The sequence below is a fragment of the Dipodomys merriami genome, unplaced genomic scaffold, assembly GCF_024711535.1.
Source record: "Dipodomys merriami isolate MVZ:Mamm:240054 unplaced genomic scaffold, mDipMer1.0.p SCAF_112, whole genome shotgun sequence".
NCBI lineage: Eukaryota > Metazoa > Chordata > Mammalia > Rodentia > Heteromyidae > Dipodomys > Dipodomys merriami.
Genome location: NW_027202405.1, coordinates 4,268,802 through 4,295,793, shown reverse-complemented (window position 1 = coordinate 4,295,793; position 26,992 = coordinate 4,268,802). Strand labels below are relative to the sequence as shown.

Here is a 26,992-nt window from a genome sequence, read left to right as displayed (position 1 = left end):
AGGTATTATCATAAGTCAGCTTTACTTTCAGTAGTGAATATGGTCAGATTTTTCAGACATTAGAATACAAATAGGTAAATCTTTCTTTAGTCCATTTTGAAGAAGAAATAGTAGAGGAAAAGTAGTAATTATTATTCATTAATTATGTCCATTTTTGGTATGATGCTTCTGAAACAAAACTGTAGCAAATACTCACATGGAAAGTGAGTTTTTTAGTAACTACTGCTATTGTGAATTTACTAAAAGAATTCTTAAAATGGAACAGAATATTAAATAATTACCTAGTGAGGCTAATATATGTGCCTACATTCAGACGTATTGGAATTTATCATAGGTTTTGAATGGCTTTAAGGGTAAATATAAGTGATATAATCTTCCAATAATTTTTCAAAATGGAAATATTTTCTATGTAAAACAGTTCCTTAATAACACCTTTCTTAAATGAATATATAGAGGCTATTTTTCCTTAGGGGAAGTCAAGTCTAGAAAGCTCTTTATTTTTAACATCCCTAGATTCAAATGCAAAGGAAAATCATGGTCTGTAAATGTTAATACTTATGGTTATCTGACTTGGTGAAGATTATGAAGATTACATTGTTATTACAGAAATGTTAAGTATGGCTTTTTGTATTTTGGCAATTAAAAATCACTTCAATTAATGTATACTGACGTAAAAAGGTATAAACCACTTTGAACTTTATTTAAATAGAAACGTGAAAAAATATTTTTAAAACTTAAAAAGAATTGGATTGCTATTAACCACCAATAATAAATTAGAGCAGAATTAATGCCATTTTATTAAGGATAAAATGGAGAATTTGGATCATAGATGTATCAAAGTTCATTTTCTTGTAATGAGAGATTTTGCTTTAATTTTTAAATGTTTAAAAAATTATAAAGAATTCACATTTACTTGAAAGTTTTCTGTATTTCTTTGCCTTAATACTATTCTGTCAAGAGTTGGATCCTACTTCATTGTAATAATATTATCAATTGTCACAGGTGAATCCCAAGTTCTAAATGCTATTTTTGTCTAAAACTTTATTAGATTCTTCCATTTTTTAATGCACTGGTCCTCTTGAAACTGTGATGTGTACTTATTGTAGATTTATCCTCTAGTTTTGAGTGAATGTTACAAATATCTATGAGTGATGATTTCAAGAGATTATTGGATAATAGTGTTTATGCTTCTGGTGTATCTAAATTACAAAAAAAAAAAACAAGAAGTGATTTTACATTTAAAATCCATGGAGTAAAATCAAAGTTTTAGTTAAAACAAATTGTATTTAATTATTTGCTTAATATGTGATTATATAGTGATTTATTTGCACATGTTTATTAAGTCATGCTGTTGACCCTCAATAAATGTTAAATGATCATAAAGAATTTACTGATTCCTGTGGATTGCAAACTTTTTGACAAAATATTACACTTTCATTGTTTAATATTTATTGAGCGCCCACACAAAAGCTAGGCGCTAAGAAGAAGTGTAAGGGTCATGAATGGGCTTCTGAACAAAGATGGTCTACGTGCAACATATGAAATTGAGCACACGTGCTTGTTTATATAGTTACACATTTTTCAAGGAAATGTTTAGCAATTCGTACTCACAGTATCTCACCTAACAGAATTGACTTCTTCTTACCTTTATTTGATACTTTGGGGATCATTCATACAATTTTTATCTTATTTTGAGATTCTTATCTAGATTTATTTTCTCCCCTTCACTTTTGTTCTCTCTATCTCCTTCATCCTTTTAAGAAACAGATCTGAACTCTACCATGTTAGAACAAGACATGTTCAAAGTTTGTGTCGTTACAGGAGTTTCCACAGTATTATCTTCTGCAATACACCATGTGATTCATGCAATTCAAAGATTGATTGGTAGGTTGCCTTTCCACTTTGAAGAAAATTTCAGACCAGAAAATGAGCCTTCAGTGTCAATGATGGTGAGCTTTAAAATTGAAGCTAAGGATTCTTTATTTTTACTGATACATTATAGTCAGCTAATATGTGACTCAATTATCCATATTCAATGAAGGATTAGCTATTGGTGTATATAGGTCTCACAGAAAAATAATTATTATAATGTCCAAATTTCTGTTCTCATGCAAACATGTGCCTTCTTATCAACATGGATATGAACTATTTGCATTGTGTGGCCTCTCTGCCCATATTTTTCTTTCTCTTTTCTTAGGAATTTTGGGCATTTGGTGGAGAATTGTAAGATTACACCAGAGACATCTTTATTTTCTACCTCTGCAGTCCATGAGGGACACATTGATGTTACTATATGGATTTCGTTTCCCCACAAGTAGCTGGGTATAAATTTAATTTCCTACTAAAATGCTATAGATCCATTTATCATTAAGCCTCTAGCCTTGGCTTACTGCTTCTCCTCACATTCTACTTTCAGTGATTCTATGCACAAAAATATCCACATTCCACAGTTTCTTATGTTCTTCCTGATGTTGGAATGTTTTTCTCATTCTGTGTTGAAAATCAGTCTACATTAGTTTCAGAATTTATTATAATGCCAGTGTTTCTGCAATATCTTTCCCTCTCTAATCTTGGGAAGTTGTCAGTTCTCTTTTTGGGCCAAGAGCCATGTGAGTGTGTGTCTCCATCATTGTGTTAATTTCATGCACATGCATTCCACCATAGACCACATGCCATGCATGCTAGGTTTCCATATCACAAAAAAACATAGTAAATAAATATCTATCGGATATATCTAGTCTTTTTTTAAAAAAAAAATTGTCTTCAGTTTTGAAGTTACTATGTCCAAAAGAAGTGACTTACAAGAATAGAAACTTGGTCACCCTGGCAATAACCATAGGAAAGATAGGTTTTTGTCTGTTGAAACAGCATTGGCAATTGTTTCACTCTAAGTAAACGTTCTCGAAGAGTCAAAGACTTTTTTTTTGGTTCGGTCATGGGGCTTGAACTCAGGGATTGGGCGCTGACCCTCAGCTCTTCAGCTCAAGGCGAGCGCTCTACCACTTGAGCCACTACGCCACTTCCAAGTCAAAGACTTTTTGTTACATGAACATTTCTATCACAAAGTTTAATAGCATTAGCATGGAAATTGTTTCCCAATTTATATTCAAGTCTAAAATATAAGCACTTCAGTTTCAAAACTGTATAAAAGGAATGATACATAAGCAAGTAGGATAATTTCAGTTGTGCAAGGAAGTCTCATTTAAATAATTTATTATAATGCAATCATTGCAATAAATATAGAGAAACCATATAAAAATAAAAAAGCCATTCACAATTTTAAAAACATCTCAACAAAATATGGATATTGAGAAACTACATCAAATTCATGAGGCCCTGAGTTCAATTTGCAATACTAAATATATATAACATATATTTTATATTTACACTTATGAAGTGCATGTTTGAATATATGTAATATATAATATATTTGAATATATTACATATATGTATTACATATATTTTACATATATGTAATATATACCTAATATGTATGTAATATATGTATATATGTAATATATATATGAATTATATATGTAATATATAATATATAACATAATTATATAGCAATATAAAATATATATGTAAAACATATATATATATATATATATATATATATATATATATATACACAGAGGTGCAAAGAACCCACAACAACCAATGCAATATTAAAAGAGAAGAACAAAGTTGAAGAACTGACACTGCAACACTTCAAAACATAATGATTATTCAGTAATTAAGACTGTATAATACAGAGGAAAGAACAGCAGGGGAAAGAACAGCAAATGTATCAATGAAACAGAACAGAACACCCAGAAATAGACCCACAAACATTTAACCAGCTGACATTTGACAAACTGCAACGCGATTCACTGGGAGAAGAAAAATCGTTTTAATAATAATGACAACAATAATAAAAGCAACAAAAAGAATCTAAAAATGAATTTGACATACTGCACTCAAATTACAAAAAGACCTACAGAAAAAACATAAAACTACACAGCTCCTAGAAGATAACACAAAAAAGGCTGAAGTTTCCTTGTATTTGGAATTCATTTACATTTGGGAATAACTTAAAATATAAAATTCAAGACACAAAACTATGAAACAACAATGATAATTTGACCATCATTAAAATTTTAAAATTTCTATCTTCAGTACTTCTTCAAACAAACTAGAAACAAATATTTATAGCCACTTCATTAATACTTGCTAAAATTGGGGAACAACCAAGATACCCAACAATAATTCTTTGGATGAATAAATTCTGCTATATCTATACATGAATTTTTATTCAGAACTAAATATTAATAAGCTATCAAGACACAAGCCATGTAAAGCAATTCTGCATTCTACTTGTAAGTGATGAAAATCAATCTGAAAATGTATATATGGTATAATTTCAACTATATAATATTCCGGAAAATGCACAACTATGGAAAAATTAAAAGTTCAGTTATTAACCAGGAGTTTAGGAAGAAGGCTAAGTAGGGTATTCAGAGATGTTTTTAGAACAATGAGACTATTTGGTTTGGTGCTCTAAGGCTGGATAAGTGTCATACCATAGTTGTCAAAATCCACAAAATGTGAACCTTTGTTTGAACTACAGACTTTCAAATTAACATATGTTAGTAGTATAGGGGTTTTCATTAAATGATTTTATAGATGCATAATGCACTATTAAGTTTGGCTGATAATAATATCAATATTGCTTCATGGATTCTAACAGATGGATCACAGCCATGAGGGAAACTGAGAGTGCCAGTTACAGTATGTTTAGAGGAATGAGTTTTACTTTAGACCCCACTGAGAAAGTACCTTGAATGAACTAGCATATAAATAACAGAAATTTATTTCTCACAGTTTTCAAATCTGGCAGTCCAAGATCCAGACATCAGTCTGGTCCACTTCTAGTTGGGTCCTTCCTCTTCCAGGTGTAGACTGATGTCTTTTTGGCTCCGCCCCAAAGCCCACAGCAGACACAGGAGTTCTCTTAGGCATCTTATATTTTTATGAGAGGACCTTATGTTTTATTAAAAAAAATTTTATTTTTTCCAAATTCATTCCTAATCTAAATTAATTTCCCCAAAGTCCAAATGTTGGGGATTATGTATGAATTTTAGAGAAACAATCTCTCAGCCTACAGTAGAAGGAATCAGTAGAAACTCTGTACTTTGTGTTCCAAGTGGCCATAAAACTTGATTTGCTCTAAAGAAAAGTCTTAATTTTAACAAATGTACATGAACATCTCTAAGAATTATTCCACTAACTTAATTTCAAAGTATTATGTTTTGGCATTCCTTTCCAGGAAGAACAATGTGGTTTATAAAAGACTATATTTAATTTTGTTGTATTCATTATTTTTAAGTTAACATTTTCCTTATAGTCAGTAACCTTTTTAAGACATTTGATTTCCATTATCTCATAAACTAAGTTTCATTGAGCACTTAAATTATAATGAGAATGGCTTCCAAGAGTCCATATAAATGAGTTGCTGGAAGATTTCAAGTGCATAAATAAAATTCAACAGACAATACTAAAAAGCTGTAAAAAAAACATACTTGCTATAAAATTAGATAAGATAGCCAACGTGAATAGATGATTAGTGGTGATTATATAAAGACATTGGTATATGTATATGACAAGATGTGTATGAAATTACTCAACTTTGGAAGTGCAATTATTTTTTAAATAACAGAAAGTAAAATGCCGGGTAAATCTTAGGTTGAAATGTAATTTTCTTTTGATGTTCAAGAAAACTATAGAATCTTGATCATTTCATTTAACTCAGCGTATTGGTCAGACTGCAATTGGAAAACTGGAAAATTCACCATAAAAGATGATTATCATGATGACACAACTTTTGGGTAAAGAACTGAAAATGTTTCCTGATTAAATGTGGCAATCACAGAATTTGGGAAATTTACTGATACACCCAAAAGTCCCTAATATATCCACACAAAAGAATCCGTTTCACAAGCAGAACTTGCAAGGCTGTGGTAAGATGACATTTGGGAGAACATTAACAGCAATTGGCCATGTAATACGCTCACTCTTGACTTTTTTTTCCCCACTGTTGATCTTTTAGAGACCATCACTGATGCTATTTTATAACCCATTCTTCACTAGAGCAAAAGTACAGCAGAATAGGCCTGGCATTTTCACCTGATCCCTTAGATTCAAAATCCCATTCTCCTGAGAAAATGTTCGATCCTGTGATCTTTTAGGTTTGGCTTTTACATCAATAATACCAGTCTCATTAAACATAGTGAAGTGAAGGAGATCTTACGTAAATGTGCATATACATATAACTTACTGACTTATCAGTATCTTTGAATACAAAAACAACTAACAACTGACCCCTCCATTATTTCTTTATTTTTTTCAAATATGGAGACTTTGACAACTTAATTTGCTTATGCTATGTAAAGAGATTTTTCTGCCTAGAGAAATTCCTACATGAGGAAAATTTTTATACAAAGAAAATTTGAAGGTTCCCTTTGAAAAACATGTTTTTTGTTATGGATTGAGTGTTCAATAGCTAACTCTGCTTTACTTGTATAAAAATATGTATGTGTACTTCCTTGTCAAATACATATTCTAAATATATTTTATAGTATTATATGTTGCTAATCTTTCTGAAAAAGCAGGCCATGAACCCAGCTAAGTAATACTCAAGCACTCAGATTAGCATTCTGTTTATTTGGGTCTAAGCACTGCACCTTCCAAAACATGTATTAAATATTAAGACAATCATGCAATCCATTATAATTTTGTAACTTCACAAACATCACAATATCAGGAAACAAATGGACAGATTATGAAACAATTTGAACATCTGATGATATGTGATAATCACAGCTGATACATCTGAAAAAATATGAGCTATCACTGAATTTAAAGATCTACATAAGACTCTTTAAAAATATTCTTTCAATCAGAATAAAAGGTCAGGGCTGGGAAGGTGGCTCAGTGGTAGAGCGCTTGCCTTGCATGCATGAGGCCCTGGGTTGGATTCCTCAGCACCACATAAGCAAAAAAGAAAAAAACCAGAAGTGGCGCTGTGGCTCAAGTGGTAGAGCACTAGCCTTGAGCTGAAGAGCTGAGGGACAGCACCCAGACCCAGGGTTCAGGCCCCACGACCGGACCAAAAAAAAAAAAAGTTCAAGTGTTATAAATTACTATTCTTCATTATGATAATTTTAAAAATCCCTGATACATCATCACTCCTTATTATTACTTCTTAGAAAGAGGTAAAGAAAGTCAGAGTTTTAAGTAATACTTCTGATCATTACTATACAGTGAGCCAGCAAAGATCAACTTCCTATTTCTCAATTCCTTTAAAACTTCTAACTTCAGTTTCCTTTTTTAGTCTAATTATACTTGACATGGACATCAAACCACAATGCCCCCAAACAACCTTTAATAATCTGATAAGACATCGCTTACCAGTAAACTGATACTGCTCTCAGTAATTCAGAGGAATAATTAATAATTAAGAGTTAGATCTACTTTTCTTACCTATATTTGCATTATTGATTCACAAAATATAAATTTCTGGATGTGTTAAAAGTAAACTCATATATACCAACATCATCATCATTATCATCATCATCATCATCAAAATCATCATCATCATCATAATCATCATCATTTTATTTTTATTTTGGTTCCTGTCCTGAAGTTTGAACTCATGGTCTGGGCACTGTCCTGAAGCTTCTTTTTGCTCAAAGTTAACACTCTACCACTTGAGTCACAGCTCCAGTTCTGGTTTTTTTGATAGTCTATTAGAGATAAGAGTTTCATAGTCTTTCCTACTTGGGTTGGTTTGGAATTATGATCTTCAGATCTCAGCCTCCTGATTACCTAGGATTATGGGCATAAGCCACTGGCTTCCAGTCCAAAGTGAATAATTTTAATCTTAAAAATTATTTAATACTTACCTTTCTATGTAATTGACATAATCTTTGTGCATTGGAAATATTTAAATATCAGAGAAAGTATCATATATATAATTGATGTTATTATTACCAATATATAAATGATACATCAATAATGTGATGTTATATAGGTAGAATTTGAAACATGTAGGTACAAAGTTCTAACTGAAGACATCTGCTTTTCTTTTTTCTTTTATCTTACTTTCCAAATAATATTAAGGAAACCATTTTTATCTGTGTCATTTATTCCAGTTTTGCATAATTATTCAATAATTCAAGGAAACCCATGTGAAATACGCATTAACATTTATCCGGAAGCATGTGAAACACCTTGTTATGTTTGCATTAATAGTTTCCACTGAATTGTTTTGCTTCTGTAATGCCTTTATATAAATGGCCCTTTTTGTGTTTTACTAATTGATTTCTGGACATACATTATTTTCTGGATATATAAAAGATAATATATTTCAAACAAAGATAATTCCTCCCTTCTATGATTTCATTTCTAATATTTCATACTTTAGTTGATGGATGCTTGTTCTACTATATCAATGAAGAACTCCTGGAACCATTTTCAGTTTTACAAAGTACATTTTTACAATTGGCATCCAATTAAAGTAACATTTCCTGAACATTAAAATTCTTCTCAACTTTTAAATCTAAACCCCAATATTATATCTTCAGTTAAGACCTTCCAGATTCTAAGAATAAAGTCATAAACTCTTCCTCAATGTCCATGTGGTCAAATAATTTCCTTTTTGTTAAATTCTTTTTCATCTACTACATATATGTGCATTATATATATACAATATGTGTAAATATATGTAATATATATATATATATATATATATATATATATATGCAAACCAACAGCTAACTCCACTTCATTCACAATTTGAAGGTAAAAATTTCAGGAATGATAAACTAGGCACTTATCACTTGGGTATTCCTTATGATGGTAACCACATGACAGATTGGACAACAATCATGTAAAATCACCATCTACTGGATTTCCAAGGTGGTTTACTTCAATGAAGGATAGTTGACATTAGCTATATGATGGGCATCAAACCAGGCCTAGGAACAGTACTGCCACCATGTAGCCTCTCCAGCATGGTGGAATACACTGAATGTCTTACACCACAGCAAAGGCAATGTCACTGTCACTAAAATGGCTGCTGGACATCTTATGGTGGTTTCTGACAGCCCAAGCAGTCATCTGGCACCTCTTGAACTGTGTTGGTTCTGAATGTGGCACTATTGTAACAACTGCTGAGCCAAGGTCTTCCCACAGTTTTAAAGTGCGTCTTCTTCCTGCTTTATCTCATTGATGTTTTTCTCAAATCATCTCTTAGTTTAGTTAACTTCTTTCTCATCTCTCTCTTATTCTTTTGTTCTCTCTCTCTCTCTGTCTCTCTCTGTCTCTCTCTCTGTCTCTCTCTGTCTCTCTCTGTCTCTCTCTGTCTCTCTCTGTCTCTCTCTCTCTGTCTTTCTCTCTCTGTCTCTCTCTGTATCTCTCTGTCTCTGTCTCTGTCTCTGTCTCTGTCTCTCTCTGTCTCTGTCTGTCTGTCTGTCTGTCTGTCTGTCTGTCTGTCTGTCTGTCTGTCTGTCTGTCTGTCTGTCTGTCTGTCTCTCTCTCTCTCTCTCTCTCTCTCTCTCTCTCTCTCTCTCTCTCTCTCTCTCTCTCTCTCTCTCTCTCTCTCTCTTTCTTTTTGCCAGTTCTGGGGCTTGAATTTAGGGCCTAACCTTTGTTCCTGAACTTCTTTCAGTACAGGCAAGCACATTACCACTTGTGCTATAATGTCACATCCAGCTTTTTTTAAAGTAGTTTATTGGAGATGAGAATCTCACGGAATTCCCTGTTGAAGCTAGTTTTGAAGTGCGATCCTCAGAACTCAGCTTCCTGAGTAGCTAGGATGACAGGAGTGAGCCTCTGGTGCTCTGTTCCTTCTCATCTCTTGAAGTCCACCTCCAGACTATGTGCCTTAAAGCCTTCCTGACAACAGGAGATATACCATAGGGGGAAGAACATACCAAAGGGAAAAAAAGTCACCTACTACATTAAGGACAACAACAAAAAACCCTCTTGTGTCCATATCTTGGGGTTCATTTTGTTTAACATCATCTTATATGTTCATATATACATAGCTTTTGAGCTTTTCTACTCATCTCATAAGATTATCCTAGACAGGTATACTAAGTATTTCAAATAAAGGAAACAATGGAATCTATGTTCTTTGGGTCCAGCTTACTTCAGTTAATATGATTTTTTTTCCAAGTCTTTCCATTTCCTAACAAATGGGGTGGTGTCATTCTTTATGGTGGAAGCATAAAATCCCATTATATACATATACTGCATTTTGTTTATCTATTCATCTATTGAGGGGCTTCTGGGTTGGTTCCATATCTTAACTATGGTGAATGATGCTGTGATAAACATAGTTGTGCTGGTAACTTTAGTATGGCCTTGTGATCATTTGGGTAAATGTCTATCTTGTATATACATTCATCTAATTTGGGGAAGGGAAGAATAACAAACTGCTGAGACAAGGACACTGGATGACCTATTGCAACAATGATACCCACAAGACACTTCGTTGGAAATGAACTTTACAACTTTGGGCAGGGAGGGGGGAAGAAGGGATAGTAGAGAATAACAAAGGAGGAGTAACAATGCTTGACAAGAAGCGTACTTATTACCTTACTCATGTAACTGTAACTCCTCTGTACAGTATCTTTACAATAAAATATTTTTTTTAAAAAAGCCTTCCTGGTTACATTATTCACCTACAGGAGCTAATAATTTTGCAGTTGAGCTCAAAGAAATACTAGTTCAATTCTTAGATATCCTATTTAATGAAAAGCAGGAATAATAGCACAACCCACATATCTCATAGGGATGTTGTGAACACTGAATGCTAAGCAGTCATGAGCATTGTGTGGTACATAACAAATAGTGCTACCTATACTTTATCATTGCCTGTGGCATTTTATTTGTATCTATTTTGATTCTGTCATAAGCTGTCCCTTGTGATGGACTTATGTGTTATCTTCTGAATTTTAAGTTTGATGCTTTATCTATAGTGTATGTCAAGAGACATCTATATCTTGAATATCAATTCAGAGGCCTCTCTGGTCCTTAAAACTTCAGTAAACCAAACAGGAAAAGAAACTTACAATTTGTACTTTATTATTCCTTGTAACTTTGCCTTTTTTATTTCTCTTTCAGAAATTAAAAAAGAAAAATCTGTGAACGCTTCTTCTCCTCTGAAAGATAAAGGTAACAAGAAAAAATTTAAATACCATTGCAAGTTCATTGCTGGAAACATCTGAATGTATACAGTGTACATTTGTCACAACTCTTGTACACATACAAATGCACAAGCAATATTTATATTTTTCAAAACTAATATTCATATATTTATCCCACAAATACTTGTTTATTTTTGCTAATCTAAAACATGCTCTAAATACAACTAGAATGAAAGGGAGAAAGAAAGAAGATAGTAGCACTAAAAAAAAACAATTAGCCAAGTGATGGTGACTCACACTTATAATCTTAGTTACGCAGGAGGCTGAGATTTGAGGGCCATGGTTTGAAGCCAGCCTCAGTAGGAAAGGCTATATGAGTCTTTTTAAAAGATTTTTTATTGTGAAAATACCGTACAGAGGGGTTACAATTCCTATATGAGTCTTATCTCCAATTAGCTAGCAAGGAAGTTGAGCTGTGGCTTGAGTGGTAAAACAAAAATGTTCCCATGCCCAGGCCCTGAATTCAAGTCCAATGTAGGCATGCATGTGTGCCCATACACACACACACACACACACACACACACACTAAGAATTAAAAATGCATGTTTATATGTGATCTGGGTGATGCTTGATGTATGTTTCCAATGTGAAATGACTAAAACAGAGTTATTAACAAATCCATTCTCTCACATATTTATAATTTTGACTCCCACATTTATAATTTATTTGCTTTACAATTTTACCATATGTAATGGATGAATAAATATTTATTATAATCACTTTCGGCACAATAGCTTACTTTACCCAGCTGAAACTTGGTACCCAATGGTTACCATTCTTTTCTTCGTTCCCTCCACCCCCCATGGCTTCTGGAACCCATTGTTCTGCTCTTTCCTCATAAGATTATAATTCTACATTGCACATATTTGTGAGTCATGGTATTTGTCTTTTTGTCCCTTGCCTGTTTCACTCAATATAGTACTGCTAGAATGCAGCTCTATTTACCAGTGTCCCATCACATTCTCTTCATTCCTACCCTAACCCAGAAAGTGAGAAGTGAAAAAAACCTGGAAGGATAGATCTTTTCCTTTTATCTCTTCCTGTCACACTAAAAGTTATTTTTATCTGAAAGGAGATGTTGAGCTTTAATGTCAAAGAGGAAATCTGTGAGAGAGCTGTACTGAAGCTGGTAGAAGAATTTTTTACAACTTATTCCAATTAGAGACAACTTCTTTTTTAGCTTTTTGAGAGTTTGTAGGTATAACTGAATCATAAATGAGTTATTCCCCAAAATTTATTTTAGTTGTAATTTTGAAATTTCCTTAACTTAAATCCAAAGATTAAGCTATCACATTCAATGCAGTGTTTGAGGTGTGTGTGTGTGTGTGTCTGTCTGTCTGTCTGTCTATCTGTCTGTCTGTCTGTCTGTCTGTGTTTGTGTCTGTGTCTGTGTCTGTGTCTGTGATGATTAGTTTGTGGAGAATTCTAGATGCTGAGGTCATGTTTTTCTAAAATAAATAACTTCCTCTCCATTCAAATGCTCATTAGCTTATATGAACAAGCATGGCCTGCTAAAATTTACCAGAAAAGAGTGTTCATAGCCTATGTTTTTGTTCCTTTGTCCCTGATGATAAAGTTCATTGTTTTGTTTTTCACAAAAAGGATCATGTGATTTCCACCTATGTTCAGGTTTTTGATAGCTCAGTGACTGTTATGCAGAGTTTCTCAAAGTTCTTTATTATGGCTTCAAATCAATGTTCAATATTTCTTTCCAGAGATTATTAAGGGGAGAGAAGTGAAGGTCCCGGCTCCTTTAAAGGAAAAAGGTAATATTCTATAATAAAAATGTAACTCCATATGACCCGTATCTTACATACTGACATATTTGCAAAAATGTAATACATTATATCTTTTGTTTTCCACATCTCATTTCTTGTTGAACATAATTGGGTTTCACACACAGAGCTTCACACTTATTAAGCAACTACTTTACCACTTGAGCTGGTTATTGATGCTATTTTAGAGATAGAAATTAATGGACTTCTGCCTGTCCTGATTTTGAACCATGATCCTTTGGATCTCATCAGCCTTCTGAGTCACTAGGATTACAGGAGTCAATCATCAGCATAGCTTGCCTACATCAATTGTATAATGAAGCAAAGAAATAAACATTATGTCAGAAATACTCAAAAAAAATCTTGAAGTTGTTGTTTATTCTGAATCCTTGGGTTTGTTGTAGGAAATGTAGGAATATATATTTTATAAATAGCCAAAAAACTCTGAAGTATAGTTATCAAACAAAATATTTAAGATAAAATGAAAGAACCGAATTTTGCCTATGAAAGCATGATTTCTTCTAAGGTCAAGTATAATACAGTTACAAATGCTAGGAGGCCTTAAGAGCTTACTTTTATATACATAAAACCTAATAAGACTGAAAAGGTTTTCCGGGTTTATATTTTGTAGCGGAGGCAACATTAGAACTGCAGTCACCTAATTCACACACTGTAATCTTTCTAATGTGCCTCACGTGGCACCTGCAGTCTTCCCAATGCATTGTGTGAAGCTTGGAGTTAAGTGGATTCTGATATGCAGCCTATCCTATGATGAAGTATAAAAAAATAAGTTCACTGACTCCAGTGTAATACACCTGGTTTTGCCTTATTCCAATGTCTTGTCTGTTGACATGATTGTGCCTCGAGAATTCTCTGACATATCTTGATGTGAAAATAAACTTTATAAACTGTCCATTTTACCCAGACAAAACATGAAACACATCCACTATGCGTGAATTTTAGAAGGTTAGGTTATTTCTGCCTTCACTTCTTGGAAAGAGGCACTGGTTAAACTACTGAATGTTCTGTGAGGACTTGAAAATTTCAGTAATGTCATATTTTTATGCTTTACTCAAAAGATAAAGTTATCTAGTGAATTTATATGAAGGTGCTGATGCTGGGAAAGACAGAAAACAGCAAGAGGGAAAACAGCTAGAGGAATGAGGGAAAAATAAGGATGCCTAGCGAGCCCCATTAGTATGTGTAGCAATGTATAAAGCATTACTTGTGATGGTCTTACAACATTGCAATTAATGTCAACATAAACAAAGCTGTACTTTGTTGAAATGCAAAAGCCCAACATGATGTTTGTCAGTCCACAATATGTATGTGGCAGTTTTCTAAAATATTTACATTAGTAAGCCTCCTATCTTATTGAGGTATATTTGTTTGTAATAGGAAACCTGTCTTGTTTTTTAATTACCCTCTATGATTTTAGTCAATTTTGGTGCTATGAACAAGTTTACTATTGTGGCATAGTTAGGTACTAAGTATTACAAGAGAATTCATACATGTTATGTTCAGTTTCTAATAGGCAACTAAATATTGTTACATTTTGTTATTCAAAAGATGAATTAATTTTCAACTCAAAGGAAATTATACTGAATTTGCCTGTACATCAATTAATTTTAGACAAATTGTAGATTGTTTTAACATTATCACACTATTGATTGTCCTGGATATTTAAAGAACAAGACAAATGGAAAGTTTTTATATCATTTTAAATGCTTTAATCACAACTTAATAAATCTAAGACAGAAATATAAGATGAACAGAGAGGGAGAGTATCCATTTCAAATTTCTATTAAACAAGTTCAGTTTTTCTTCATTTCAGGATAGATCACTAGTGATATCTCTAGAATCTTCTCTCTTTCTTTTGCAGTTCAGATTACCTTCTCCTTCTTTAATACCTAAATTAAAGATAACATAGATGAGTACATCTTTAAAGACAGCATTATGTGCGATGAATAAGAAACTGTATAATTAGTTTGAAAACAGAATAGAAAACAAGGTAGTGGGCTAGAAGAAAGCTACATGAAAGATGTGTTTTAACAGAACTACTGTGCAAGAGTTGTAATCCCCATGTGGTAAATAAATAAATGAATGAATAAATAAGAAATAGAAGAATCCTAGATTTTGAGAAAGTCTCACTGCAATTAACCAGAGTCAGAAGAGAACCTCTTCCCACCAAATAGAAGAAAAGAAGATAAAAATAGTTGCTGGCCAGAATTTCTCTGGGACGTCAGTTTATTGGATATTGTAGACTCAGAAAATAGGAGAGACTCAGCTCCATCCAGGACCTGAGTAGAGTTAACTTCTGGAGGAATGACTTGGTCAGGAGTCATCCTACAAACATTGTGTGATACAATGCAAACATTGGATTTAAGGCCCAGAGTAAGACTGAGGCCACGTGCAGAAAGTACCGAGCCACAACTGAAAGGGGAAAGAAGAAATTTAAACACACACACACACACACACACACACACACACACACACACACACACACACACACACACACACACACACACACAGCAGTAGCAACCACAATAATAGAATTTTCAGGATGAACTAAAATCCCCAAATCCATATATTGCTCAGGGGTGTTGGTGTTGTTCAGAGTCCTGTGGTCTTTGCATCTGGCACTGATTTCTTCAATATAGTGCTCTAAGGCCTTGCCTTGCACTATAGTCAGCTGACAGGAAGGGAGCATGAAGGCCTGTGTCGCAGGTGACAATGTCATCCTATGCCATCCCAGAGGCTCCTGATTTACTGTGATTACAGGAGATAAAAAAGGAAAGTAGACCATGTCAGATAGTTTGAGCCTTCTTTCCTATGCACACTTCTGTATAAGTTTGAAGATTATATAAGAGCATTAAAAAGAGAAATTGTGTACAATGAGTCAATAAGCTAAATTATAGAAGATGTGATAATGACAAGTAGATACAGCATTACATTTTTAAGTAAATTTAACAACCTCCAAACCAAATACCTGAATATAAATAACTTGATAACTATAAATTAATTATATTATGTTACAAATATATTTATGCATAAGTAAGTTTAACATTTAGACTAATAATTACTTAGAAATATTAACAAAAAAATCAGTAATTGAGGGTTTTGTGACACACTTGGATCATAAAATTATAAAGTCAAACGTTAGTAAGAATATTTTTGAGAGGTTAATACAATGCACAAAACTAGTCAAATTGGTCAGAGAGGAAGAGAGAAAGAAAACAAAGAAAAGAGAAAGGGAGATAAAGAGAAAATACAATTCATGTGATCATGTGTAAAATTTAGATAGAACAAAAAATATCTTAACAGTTTAAATGGCCAAACCTAACTCAAAACAGCATATTTGAGTGAAAAAACAACATTATTCTGAAAATCGCATTGTTGCTCTAATGACAGTTCTTTGTTCACAAATGGTTTGAGATAACAAAATAAGTTAGAGCTTACTGAAATGATTTATGATTATAATGCAATCATAATGGCAAAGCAAAATTGCAAAAGAGTTAAGTCTGCAAGGAACACTTCACAGTGTTACAATAGGGAAAGTTTTTTGCTTCAAGGAAAAGACAGAACTAACTTCGTGATAAATAAATGTCAATAATTTTAATCAATGGGGTATGCTACTGTTGAAAAAATAAGAATATACAGGAGGAAGAAGATCAATGTGATTAAGCCAACTGTGCTTGCTAATTGGTATTTATAAAGTTATAACTTTACCTCCTCATAGAGAGAGTGCAAGATAAAGATTTCAACTTTATTGATAATTTTTTGACAAGAGTCCCTCTAAAGTCCTTCAGAAAGACTTTAACGGTTACAAAGTTGGCAAAAAGCCAAGAAAAGATTTATGTAAATTGCAAAGGGGCAGGTAAAGAATTTGCAATGACAACTTTGCTAAGGTGTATTTCTAAGACAAGAAAGGTCTGGGCCTTATAGTCAGAAACATGTCAAAAGTATAGCTAAATCAACAGCAATGATAAAGCTATCTTTGTCAATGACAAGCAGTATAGAATAGGACATTGAAGCAAACAAAATGTACAGTTAACAATGTAATGAGAAATTCCAAATGAAAATCAATAATTTAAGATCTTTGTAAGATATTGTGACTTGTGTGGACACAGCAAAGTACAGACTTCAAATTAACCTGTCAGTAATATGAAACAGTGATGGATTAAGATTTAAATCACTTTCATAAGTTATAAAATTCAACAAAATTCAGTAATTCATGTAAAATTCATTTAAAATTTCCAGCATTCAAAATCAAGATAGTTTATCCTTTAAACACAATTCCATTGTCATAAGCATTTCCATCAAAGCCAGGAACATTCAAAAAATGTCTTCATTCTTCAAGTTTGTATTATAGAGTGTCCCTGTGAAAAAGGTACAAGATTGAACTAGGAAATTTGAGGATGTTGGGGGGGGGGAGAAGACGGGAGAAAGGAGAATGGTGGGTTGACTTTGACCAAGTGAAACTATATTTACCAATTAACACATTGAATGGAAAGCTTTTTGCACAATTATGTCAAGAAAAGAATTGATAATTTTTTCCAAGCCTTTCCATTTCCTAACAAATGGGGCAATGTCATTCTTTCTGATGGAGGCAGAGAATTCCATTGTGTATATGTACCACATTTTCTTGATCCATTCATCTACTGAGGGGCATCTGGGTTGGTTCCATATCTTCGCTATGGTAAATAATGCTGCAATAAACATAGTTGTGCTGGTAGCTTTAGTGTGGTCTTGTTTGTGATCATTTGGGTAAATGCCCAAAAGTGGGATTGCTGGGTCATAGGGGAGCTCTATGTGGAGTCTTTTAAGAAACCTCCATACTACTTTCCAAAGTGGTTGAACAAGTTTTCACTTCCACCAACAATGCAGTAAGGTTCCCTTCTGGCCACATCCCCTCCAGCATCTGTCGTTATTAGAGTTCTTGATTATAGCCATTTTAAGGGGTGGTATCTTAATGTTGTTTTGATTTGCATTTCTTTAAAATTATATTAAGTGAAGTAAGCCAGGCCCAAAGAAATATAGGTCCCATGGTTTGCCTTATTTGCAATAACTAGTGTATGTCTGAGACAAACAGAAACTGTCAGACAAGTTGATGAAGATAAGGATTCAAATGTTTTTTTTCTTTCTTGCAATTGTTTCCAACATATTTATAAGATGATTTCTTTGTTGCTTTGTAAGTACTTCCCCCAGGGTATAAGCCCTGCTTTCACTGTATTTGATGTTGATATAATTTGTAGAGGGGAAAGGAAAAAAAAAACTGCTTAAATAGGGTTACAGGTGGACCCTTTACAACAATGAGATGGTTATGTCGAAAAATGAACTTTACAACTTTGGTGGGGTGGGAGGTGGGGAAGAGAGGGGGAGGGGGCTGTGGTGAGGGGGGTGGAGAGGAAAAGAATGGTAAGGGGAAACAAAGGAGGAGGCAACAATGCTTGATAAGAAATGTATGCACTATCTTGCCCATGTAATTGTAACCCCTCTGTATGGTATTTCCAAAATAATAAAAAAATATATTACTGAGGAATGAAAAAAAAGAATTTATAAAAGAGAGAAGGCAGTTTTATTTACACAAAATAGCATCATCTCCATGAAAATTTCAAGTTTTTTCTGTAAATTATGTAGGAATAAGAGAGATAAACAAAATTCCAGAATGAGACCAATGTACAACTAATTTTCTTCCTAAACGTCAGCAATGACTGTCTCATGACTATATTAGTTACGTGAAGTTTATTCAGAACAAAAATAAAACCAATTTATGACAGAGTATAAATTTTACCAGTTATTATCATAGAGAAAATAATATTTGGAAATCCATTTTAAAAGTCCAAGATAAATTAGGATATATTTTCTTCTTTTGTGATTAAAACATATCATTTTTCTTTAATAATATGTAAATATCAACAAAAGATATCAAATGTATTTTTTGGGGGGTCAGTCATAGGGCTTGAATTCTGGGCTTATGCGCTGTCCCTGCGCTCTTCAGCTCAAGGCAAGCGCTCTACCACCTGAGCCACAGCGCCACTTCCATTTTTCTAGTGGTTTTTATTGGAGATAAGAGTCTCACGGACTTTCCTGCCCGGGCTGGCTTTGAACCGTATCCTCAGATCTCAGCCTCCTGAGTAGCTAGGATTACAGGCATGAGCCACCAGCGCCTGGCTCAAATGTATTTTTAAGTAAGGCATGATACATGGTGACATGTCTTTAAAACTAATCTTTAAACCTAATACTTTCTATTAATTTATTTAATTGTCCTCACCTGACAAAACTAATACAGAGAAATAAGTAATAGTCTAGGTAATTGCTTTCTCTTGCTGAAACAAGGAGAGTGCTTGTTTACCTAGACAAATGGTTATTCTAAGCTTTCTGTACCCATGGAATGGCTTAAAGTCAATGATCTCTTTTTTTGGGGGGGGGGTCCAGTCGTGGGGCCTGAACTCTGGGCCTGGGTGCTGTCCCTCAGCTCTTCAGCTCAAGGCTAGCGCTCTATCACTTGAGCCACAGTGCCACTCTGGCTTTTTTCCTCTTTGCTTATGTGGTGCTGTGGAATCAAACTCAGGGCCTCATGCATGCAAGGCAAGCGCTCTACCACTGAGCCACCATCCCAGACCAGTCAATGATCTCTTTAGCTGAACTATATACATGAGTTATCTTGCCAACTTCAAATAATATTATGAAGCCGTGTTATGACTTCTGATTCTGACCTACAATGTATGCAGCCACCTCCAATTATATCTTATCTATTTAAATGCATATACTCATACTAGGAAGCTTCAGGGAAGGGAAGAATAATGAAGCTATATAGAAGTAGACATAGGAGAACAGATAAAGGCAGAGTGACACTATCAGAAATGTGGTACACTGTATTTAGCATATACAAAAGACAAAGGATTTGGAAGGTAAAATGATAACAGAAAAAGCAGGGTCAATATATACATTTATTCTGGGTTGAAGAGAGACAATGCCCTCTGGCCCATTTGTTTTCAGAGTCTACCCAGCAGCAGCAGCAGCAACAACAACAACAAAAACCTGAACCTCAAAGTTCCTTGGAAGACTTGCCAGGATTTAAATATTGAATCATACATTAAGTGCTGGCATTAGGAACTAGACCTATTTTAGAATTATACCTATAAAAGCATATGAAGCACAAGTTGTTGGTGGTGGTGGTATTCATCTAATTGGAATAAGAGATATGTAAGAAATTTAGAACAAGACACAAAGAGACAGAAATCATTTAGGGATGTTTTTTGTATAAGTGGTGTACTATATATATATATATATATATATATATATTCAGACTACTTAATTCTATCAGCTCAGTTTAGGAAACAAATGAATATTAATGATGAATTAATGACTGGCTCAAGATAAACTGAAACCACAGTTACTGCATTATAATGATAATTAGGATTTCAATGATCACTGGTAGCTTGTATAGGTAAATAACCTCAGTAGTAAATATATAGTACGTAAAAATTATAGGTAAAGCACTCTGTTCAGTAGCTTGGGAGTCTACTTTCAATTTTAATATAATGAATTATGAACTTGTAGTTTAGTTTAGCTATTATGGATAATTTTATGCAAATGGGACAGATTGAATGTGAAAGTCTGAAAAACAGTATGAAGCAGTCTTCCATGGCTGGTGGAGTACTTCTACTATATCTTTGTACACATTTAAGAGTTTGAATGAATGAGGCTGGGATTCCACTTATTTTTTGAACTAAGTGAATTAAAGGGAAAAAATTTGAATTTCTTGTCATTTTGAAATGACATTTACCATTTTTCTTTTTTGAATGCTGGAAGAGTTCTGGGAATATTGTGGGCACCAAGGCTGCAAGAATGAATGATCAAAGATCTCTGTCCTGGGCTGGGAATGAGGCTTAGTGGTAAAGTACTTGCATAGCATGCATGAAATCCTGGGTTTGATACCCCAGTACCACATAAACAGAAAAAGCCGGAAGTGAGCTGTGGTTCAAGTGGTAGAATGTTAGCCTTGAGCAAAAGGAGCTCACGGACAGTGCTCAGGCCAAGAGTGCAAGCCCCAGGACTGGCAAAAAGAAAACTCCATCCTCACAATTATGAGACATTGAATGATGACAAAACCTTCAATCTATCTGTGGCAGATTCCAAGACTACATATTAGATCATTTGCTTAATAAGTAAAGAAAACTAATTACAAACTGAGAGGAATTTTTTGTTTGCTGTTTTTTTTTAGTACAGTTATCTTTTACTTGTTTTCCTGCTGTTCTTCAACTATAAGACAAGAACAATCTCTGTGGCAGAGGGGATATGGATGAAGTTGAACAATAATACATGCAATATATAATACATAGACGATAATTCTATATTATGCATGGAGCGATTTCTTAATTCAGGAGTGCAAATAATGCTGCTTTAGAAATGCAGTCAGAGAAAAAAGGGGCAGGGATACAAATACCAAACTTTAAAACATAGTTAAATTAGAAGAAGAAAATACTCAATTAAAAATCAGATAGGCAGAAGAGATGAAAAGTTGTGAAGTAGCAGATGTTAGTTTTGGGGGCTGTGTGACTGTCCTGACCCAAATATAGGACAGTTTTTGCTTTTAGAAATTTCAGAACTGAAAAAGGTCTGAGTTGGACATACATCCAGTCAGATTCTGTTTTCATGGTTATATCTGGTTAACAACGTGTCTACAGAAGACAAAATCATATATTACCTGATGTACAGATGGAATCTTTATAAAACAAAGAAAAATAACTATCCTTCTCTCAAGACATAATGAGAACATGCCATAAGTTCACTGAGAATTGCTACAATCTGAACTCCTTGAAGGACAGCAGTTCTTTATCCTAGTCCATAATAACTCCTAAAGAAAGCAGGATTAAGTGTGTGTGTGTGTGTGTGTGTGTGTGTGTGTGTGTGTTCTTCATTTTCTCATTGATTTTGGTAGCAATAACAACAGTGATGGGTGTAGCAATAGTAAGGGAGCTTTTGTTTGTTTGTTTGTTTTTTAAATCAAAGACTACAAATAAGGGTCTGTGAGTACAGGGTACAGCTCACTGTGCTTTTGTGATGGCTTGCATGCAAAGGCCCTGGCTTTAATCTACAGCCCAGGGGAGAGAGGATTCCTAGTAATAATTTGAATGAGGCAGAAACCATAAATCTAGGATAAATCTATGAATGTTACTCACTGTGAATATAACTATCTTATCTAAACTGTATTTTACTTAAAATGTATTTTTAGAATTATGTCAGAACAGCGTTAAGGGAATTGATTGAAAATATCAATAAAAAGACTAAAGTGTACTGTTAGTTTCATACCTGGCACTGTGCTGAATACTTCCTGTGGAGTGTTCAATTTAATTTTCACAGCAATCTTGCTTTTACCCATGTGAAAATGGAAGCCCTTGGGGTGTCTTGTGCAGGTCACAGAATGGTGGGTAGCAGACTCAGGGGTTCTCTCTACCTGAGCTCTCACTCTCTACTGCCTCACACATTATGACAAAGGTTAGCAGCGATGAACAACGTGCCTCTGCGGATTTTACATAAAGAGGTTTGATGAACTGCTTTTGAATTTTAAAAGTTCCTAGGATGTGGCTAGTTCAGAAGTATATAAGACAGTTCTCAATTTTCTGTCAGTATTCAGACTACTTAATTCTATCAGCTCAATTTAGGAAACAAATGAATATAAATGATGACTTAATGACTGGCTCAAAATAAACAGAAACCACAGTTACTGCATTATAATGATAATTAGGATTTCAATGATCACTGATAGCTTGTATAGGTAACATAACCTCAGGAGTATAATTTAATTGCATGACATAATATGTAGCTTCCTATGCAATTATATGTGTGTGCAGTGTTTAATGGCATTTAATTCTATGAGTAGCAACAGCAGTTACAATAGCAGAGTGCTTAGAACTTTGGAATTAGGGAAAAAAATCATTATTCAAATACCAGTTTGGCTACTCATTAGAGGATGTGGACCTAGACAAATAATTAAGACTCAATATTGTCTAGGAAAACATAGGCCTAATGATATTTGCTTCATAGCAAGGGTGTGCATTTCCATAACAAACATTTCTTAAATTCAACTCTAGGCTAACTATTATACTCACTATTACAATAGCAGGGGAAAGAATTCATCACAGGACTCAAAAAGCTTATATTGGAACTAGATCACTAATAAACATGAATGGTTAATGGTATATAAATAAAATATAGCTAGCAATATAACACAGTTAGTGACTACTAAATGGTAAATGCAAAATATGATCACGAAGATGAAAACCATTATACACATGCAAAGCCTCTGGGTGTTGAAGAAGCAAATGTGATTCTATGATACAAACAAAATAAAGCAAGGAAAATAATCTTATGTTGGCATTGAACCTTTATCTTAAAACCTACTTCAAGAAGGAAAATTTTGAGAGTGTAAACTTGTGATTTATGTATTGAATGTTCTGTTTTATGATGAGGGAGTAGAGATTCTCCAACAGAGTGAATCTCTACTATTGATTTTCTTTGCCTTGTATGCAGAAGTGTTGGTCTGATTGTTTTGCTTGAGAGCTCAGTGGTTGATGATATTGAAAAATCATTAATGAAGCTCCCCAACCCAAGCTCATTAGCAATTTACATTTCATAAATGAAACCAGCAGCCCAGAAAAGTTAGTGCTGTGTTTGAAATGGCAGATGTCTGCCACAGCAGCTCACATTGGGAATTCCTGGATTCCATGTTTATGCAATGCCCAAAATGAAGGCCTCTAAGGGCAAATATTTATGCAAAATAGATATTGTATTACTACATAGTACTGATAAGTAGTAGGGGAAAAAAACAATAAAGACCTGGTAGAAAAAAGTACAATCCTCCTCCCATCATTCATGTGCCAGTTCCCAGTAAAAATAAACAAATAATTAAAAACAGCATTTATGATCCTTGAACCTTCCCAGAGAAGCCTTTTAACTAATTGATTTTTAATATGTGTACATATTGTTGTTATAAATATGACCCAATATAAGTTCTGTATAAAAGAGGCATCCATATGTGACTCAAAGCTAACAAGGGATAAAGAACAATTTGAATATTAGTAGACATGCCATCTATAAGATGAGATATTGAGCTCTTTTTTCTTCATTTCTATCCCCTTTGTATTCTTTTTTAGATTATTTGATATAGGGCCTCTCACTATATAAACTCTGCTAGCCTCATATTCTCCAGCCTATCCCTCCTAGAGCAGGTACCATCATGTCTAGCACTAAACTCTTAATGAGCCAAGAGTCTGACAAAAGAGCTGCTTGCCTTAGAAAACACTGCTGATAACTTCTCACATCTCAATTCTTGTTTTATATTCAAAGATGACATCCTGATTCTGTAAGAAAAATAAAAATTGCCTTTAAACTTCACGAATTCAAGCTCATGAGCATTACTGTAACAATATCGAAATACTTAACCCATAACTCTCACATCAGTTTTGCATTATTTTCTCTCTTAGCAATGACAAAACTTAGTGTACTCACTATTAAAGCCTTGCTTTCTGACCTAAACTCTCACTCTTCAGCACTCCAAATAAACTCCTAACTTGCCTTCAACTTATTTTGTTAGTTTCTTTTGTACAATATCAAAAGTGGTTAGTTCCATTTCAGAGAGAGGGTCATGAGACCCAATCAGGTTTGTGAATTCCCCTAAAATTCCATTTCTGAGTTGATTTTGGCTTATTGTACTCATATCTATACAGCTGTTCTGTAGAATATTAATCCTTGTTCCAAAATACCTGTTGACAAGCTGTTAAATTGACCACATAGTTGACAAGTGTGACAGAGCTGTGTGCAGGTAGGAAAGAAGACTGTTTCAAATAGATGCCCCATTTTTTTATATGCGTTCAATGTTACTATAACTTTTCTTAGGATGGAAAGACAGCAGTGTTGTAGGAATCTGTTTCTGGGAAGTTCCAAAATTTAAATGAGGCAGATTTTAGAAGTAGAGAGTAACAGATGTGGCTAGGGTCCTCACATCTGGACTTGGGCCTTGGGATATGAGCTCTCAAATGAAGAGGATAGACAGGAGAGTTGGAGCTCTGATGCTGAATGGGATGTTAAAAATATATTTCTTATATATATTATATTTATGTATATGTACATATTTCTTATAAGACCCAACTGCTCTTACTCCAAAATAGGGATAAAATAACACTTACTTTAGAGACTATGAGATGATAGAAATGTACAGTTGACCAGTATTTAGAATATACTAAACACTGCCAAACATTTATTCTCAGTACTGTAATTTTGCTAATCTGCTTGAAAATTCAAATTCTAGCATGATTGAATTACTATTTTAATTTAATGAAGAAGGAACTATCAGGGAAAGAAGAGTTATTTCCTTTTTCAATGCAGTGAGAAAAACTCATCAAAATTCATGACCCAAAGAGAGAATTGTTTTATTGTAGATGAAGGAATCCACTATGACTTAACTTTATCCTGAACTGGCTGAGACAAGCACATATCATTAGGAAGTGAATAATAGAAAGAATCATTGAATTAATGAAGGTCATATTTGCTGAGGCCGAATACAAAAAGACATCACTTGGATGAAAATAATGTAAATGTAGAAGCTGTATGGTACTGAATTTTATCTCTGGGTCTAGATGCACACAATAATTAAATTTTCTCCAGGACTGAAGATAAGGAAAGAAATTTGATCCTCTGTACTCACAATTTCCTTCACTCACTCATTGATTCATTCTTCAGTAATGTTGTTGATCATATATATTTGACTAACTGTTATTTTGAGAAGTGAGTGGTAGAGATATAGTACTTGTTCTAATGGAGCTTAAAATCTAAAGAGGGTATACCAACAAAAAACTACAGACCTATATAAAAACTAGGTAACTATATAAATTATATAGTTGAAGACACAAAAAACTAGAAAATTATTTATACAATAATAAGATATATAAAAACACTAACATCAGGTTTGTCTTACCCATTAAGTGAATGAGTCATATTAATAGGGAAAATATCCTCCAAAGTATCAAAAGTGCAATCAAAATATCATTATCACTTTATATAGGATGTCTCTAAGTAATACAAGAAGAGGGTATGAATAATTAGAGAGTACATAATCCTCAAAAATTTTTCAGTTGGATGTGTATTTTTATACTATACAGAAAATGAGAGTCTACAAGGATAAACAATAAAACTGCCTAATATAGTATCATACACATAATCTATGCTCAGCAAGTGTCTCAATTGTGAGGTTAGATTTTCTGAAATTTGAAAGGAGGAAAAATATGATGTACAAAAACCCTTCCATTGAGTCAAGCAGAAAAGGTCAGAAAATGAGGTCAGGAAAATGAACCCTTAGATATGTATTTTAATGTTTTTTTCTTTCATGCATGTGTTACTAACGCATTTATAAGATTATCTCTTTGTTGCTTTGTATGTCCCTCCCCCACAGTATAACCCCTGCTTTCACTATATTTGATGTCAGTATAACTTGTGGAGGAGATGGGGAAAAACCAGTTGTTTAAGGATATAGGTGGACCTGTTGCAACAATGAGAAGTACAAGTTGTCATGTCCAAAACGAGCTTTACAACATCGGTGCGGGGGGGGGGGGCGGGGGGGGGGGGAGGAGGAGGGGAGGAAGGAGAAAGATTGGGATTGGGGGGAGGGGGGAGGCTGGGAAGGGATGTGAAGGGTAAACCAAAGGAGGAGGGTTCAATGCTTGGTAAGAAATGTACGCATTAGGGCTGGGAAGGTGGCTCAGTGGTAGAGCACTTGCCTTGCATGCTTGAGGCCCTGGGTTCGATTCCTCAGTACCACATAAGAAAAAAGCCGGAGGTGGCGCTGTGGCTCAAGTAGTAGAGTGCTAGCCTTGAGCTGAAGAGCTGAGGGACAGCGCCCAGGCCCAGAGTTCAGGCCCCATGACCGGACCCAAAAAAAAAAAAAAAAAAAAGAAAAGAAAT

The 26,992-nt window shown here is 34.1% G+C and overlaps 1 protein-coding gene across 29 annotated transcripts in view; it reads left to right on the top strand.

Moving 5' to 3' along the window:
- The window catches only part of LOC138822567 (triadin-like), a 180,900-nt gene that overhangs the window by 103,774 nt on the left and 50,134 nt on the right, over window positions 1–26,992 (top strand). For all 29 annotated transcript variants that reach the window (XM_070015365.1, XM_070015369.1, XM_070015363.1 and 26 more), the window contains 2 exons: window positions 11,170–11,220; window positions 12,968–13,018. In XM_070015365.1, the coding sequence (XP_069871466.1) occupies window positions 11,170–11,220; window positions 12,968–13,018 (102 nt within the window). The remainder of the gene's footprint in view (window positions 1–11,169; window positions 11,221–12,967; window positions 13,019–26,992) is intronic.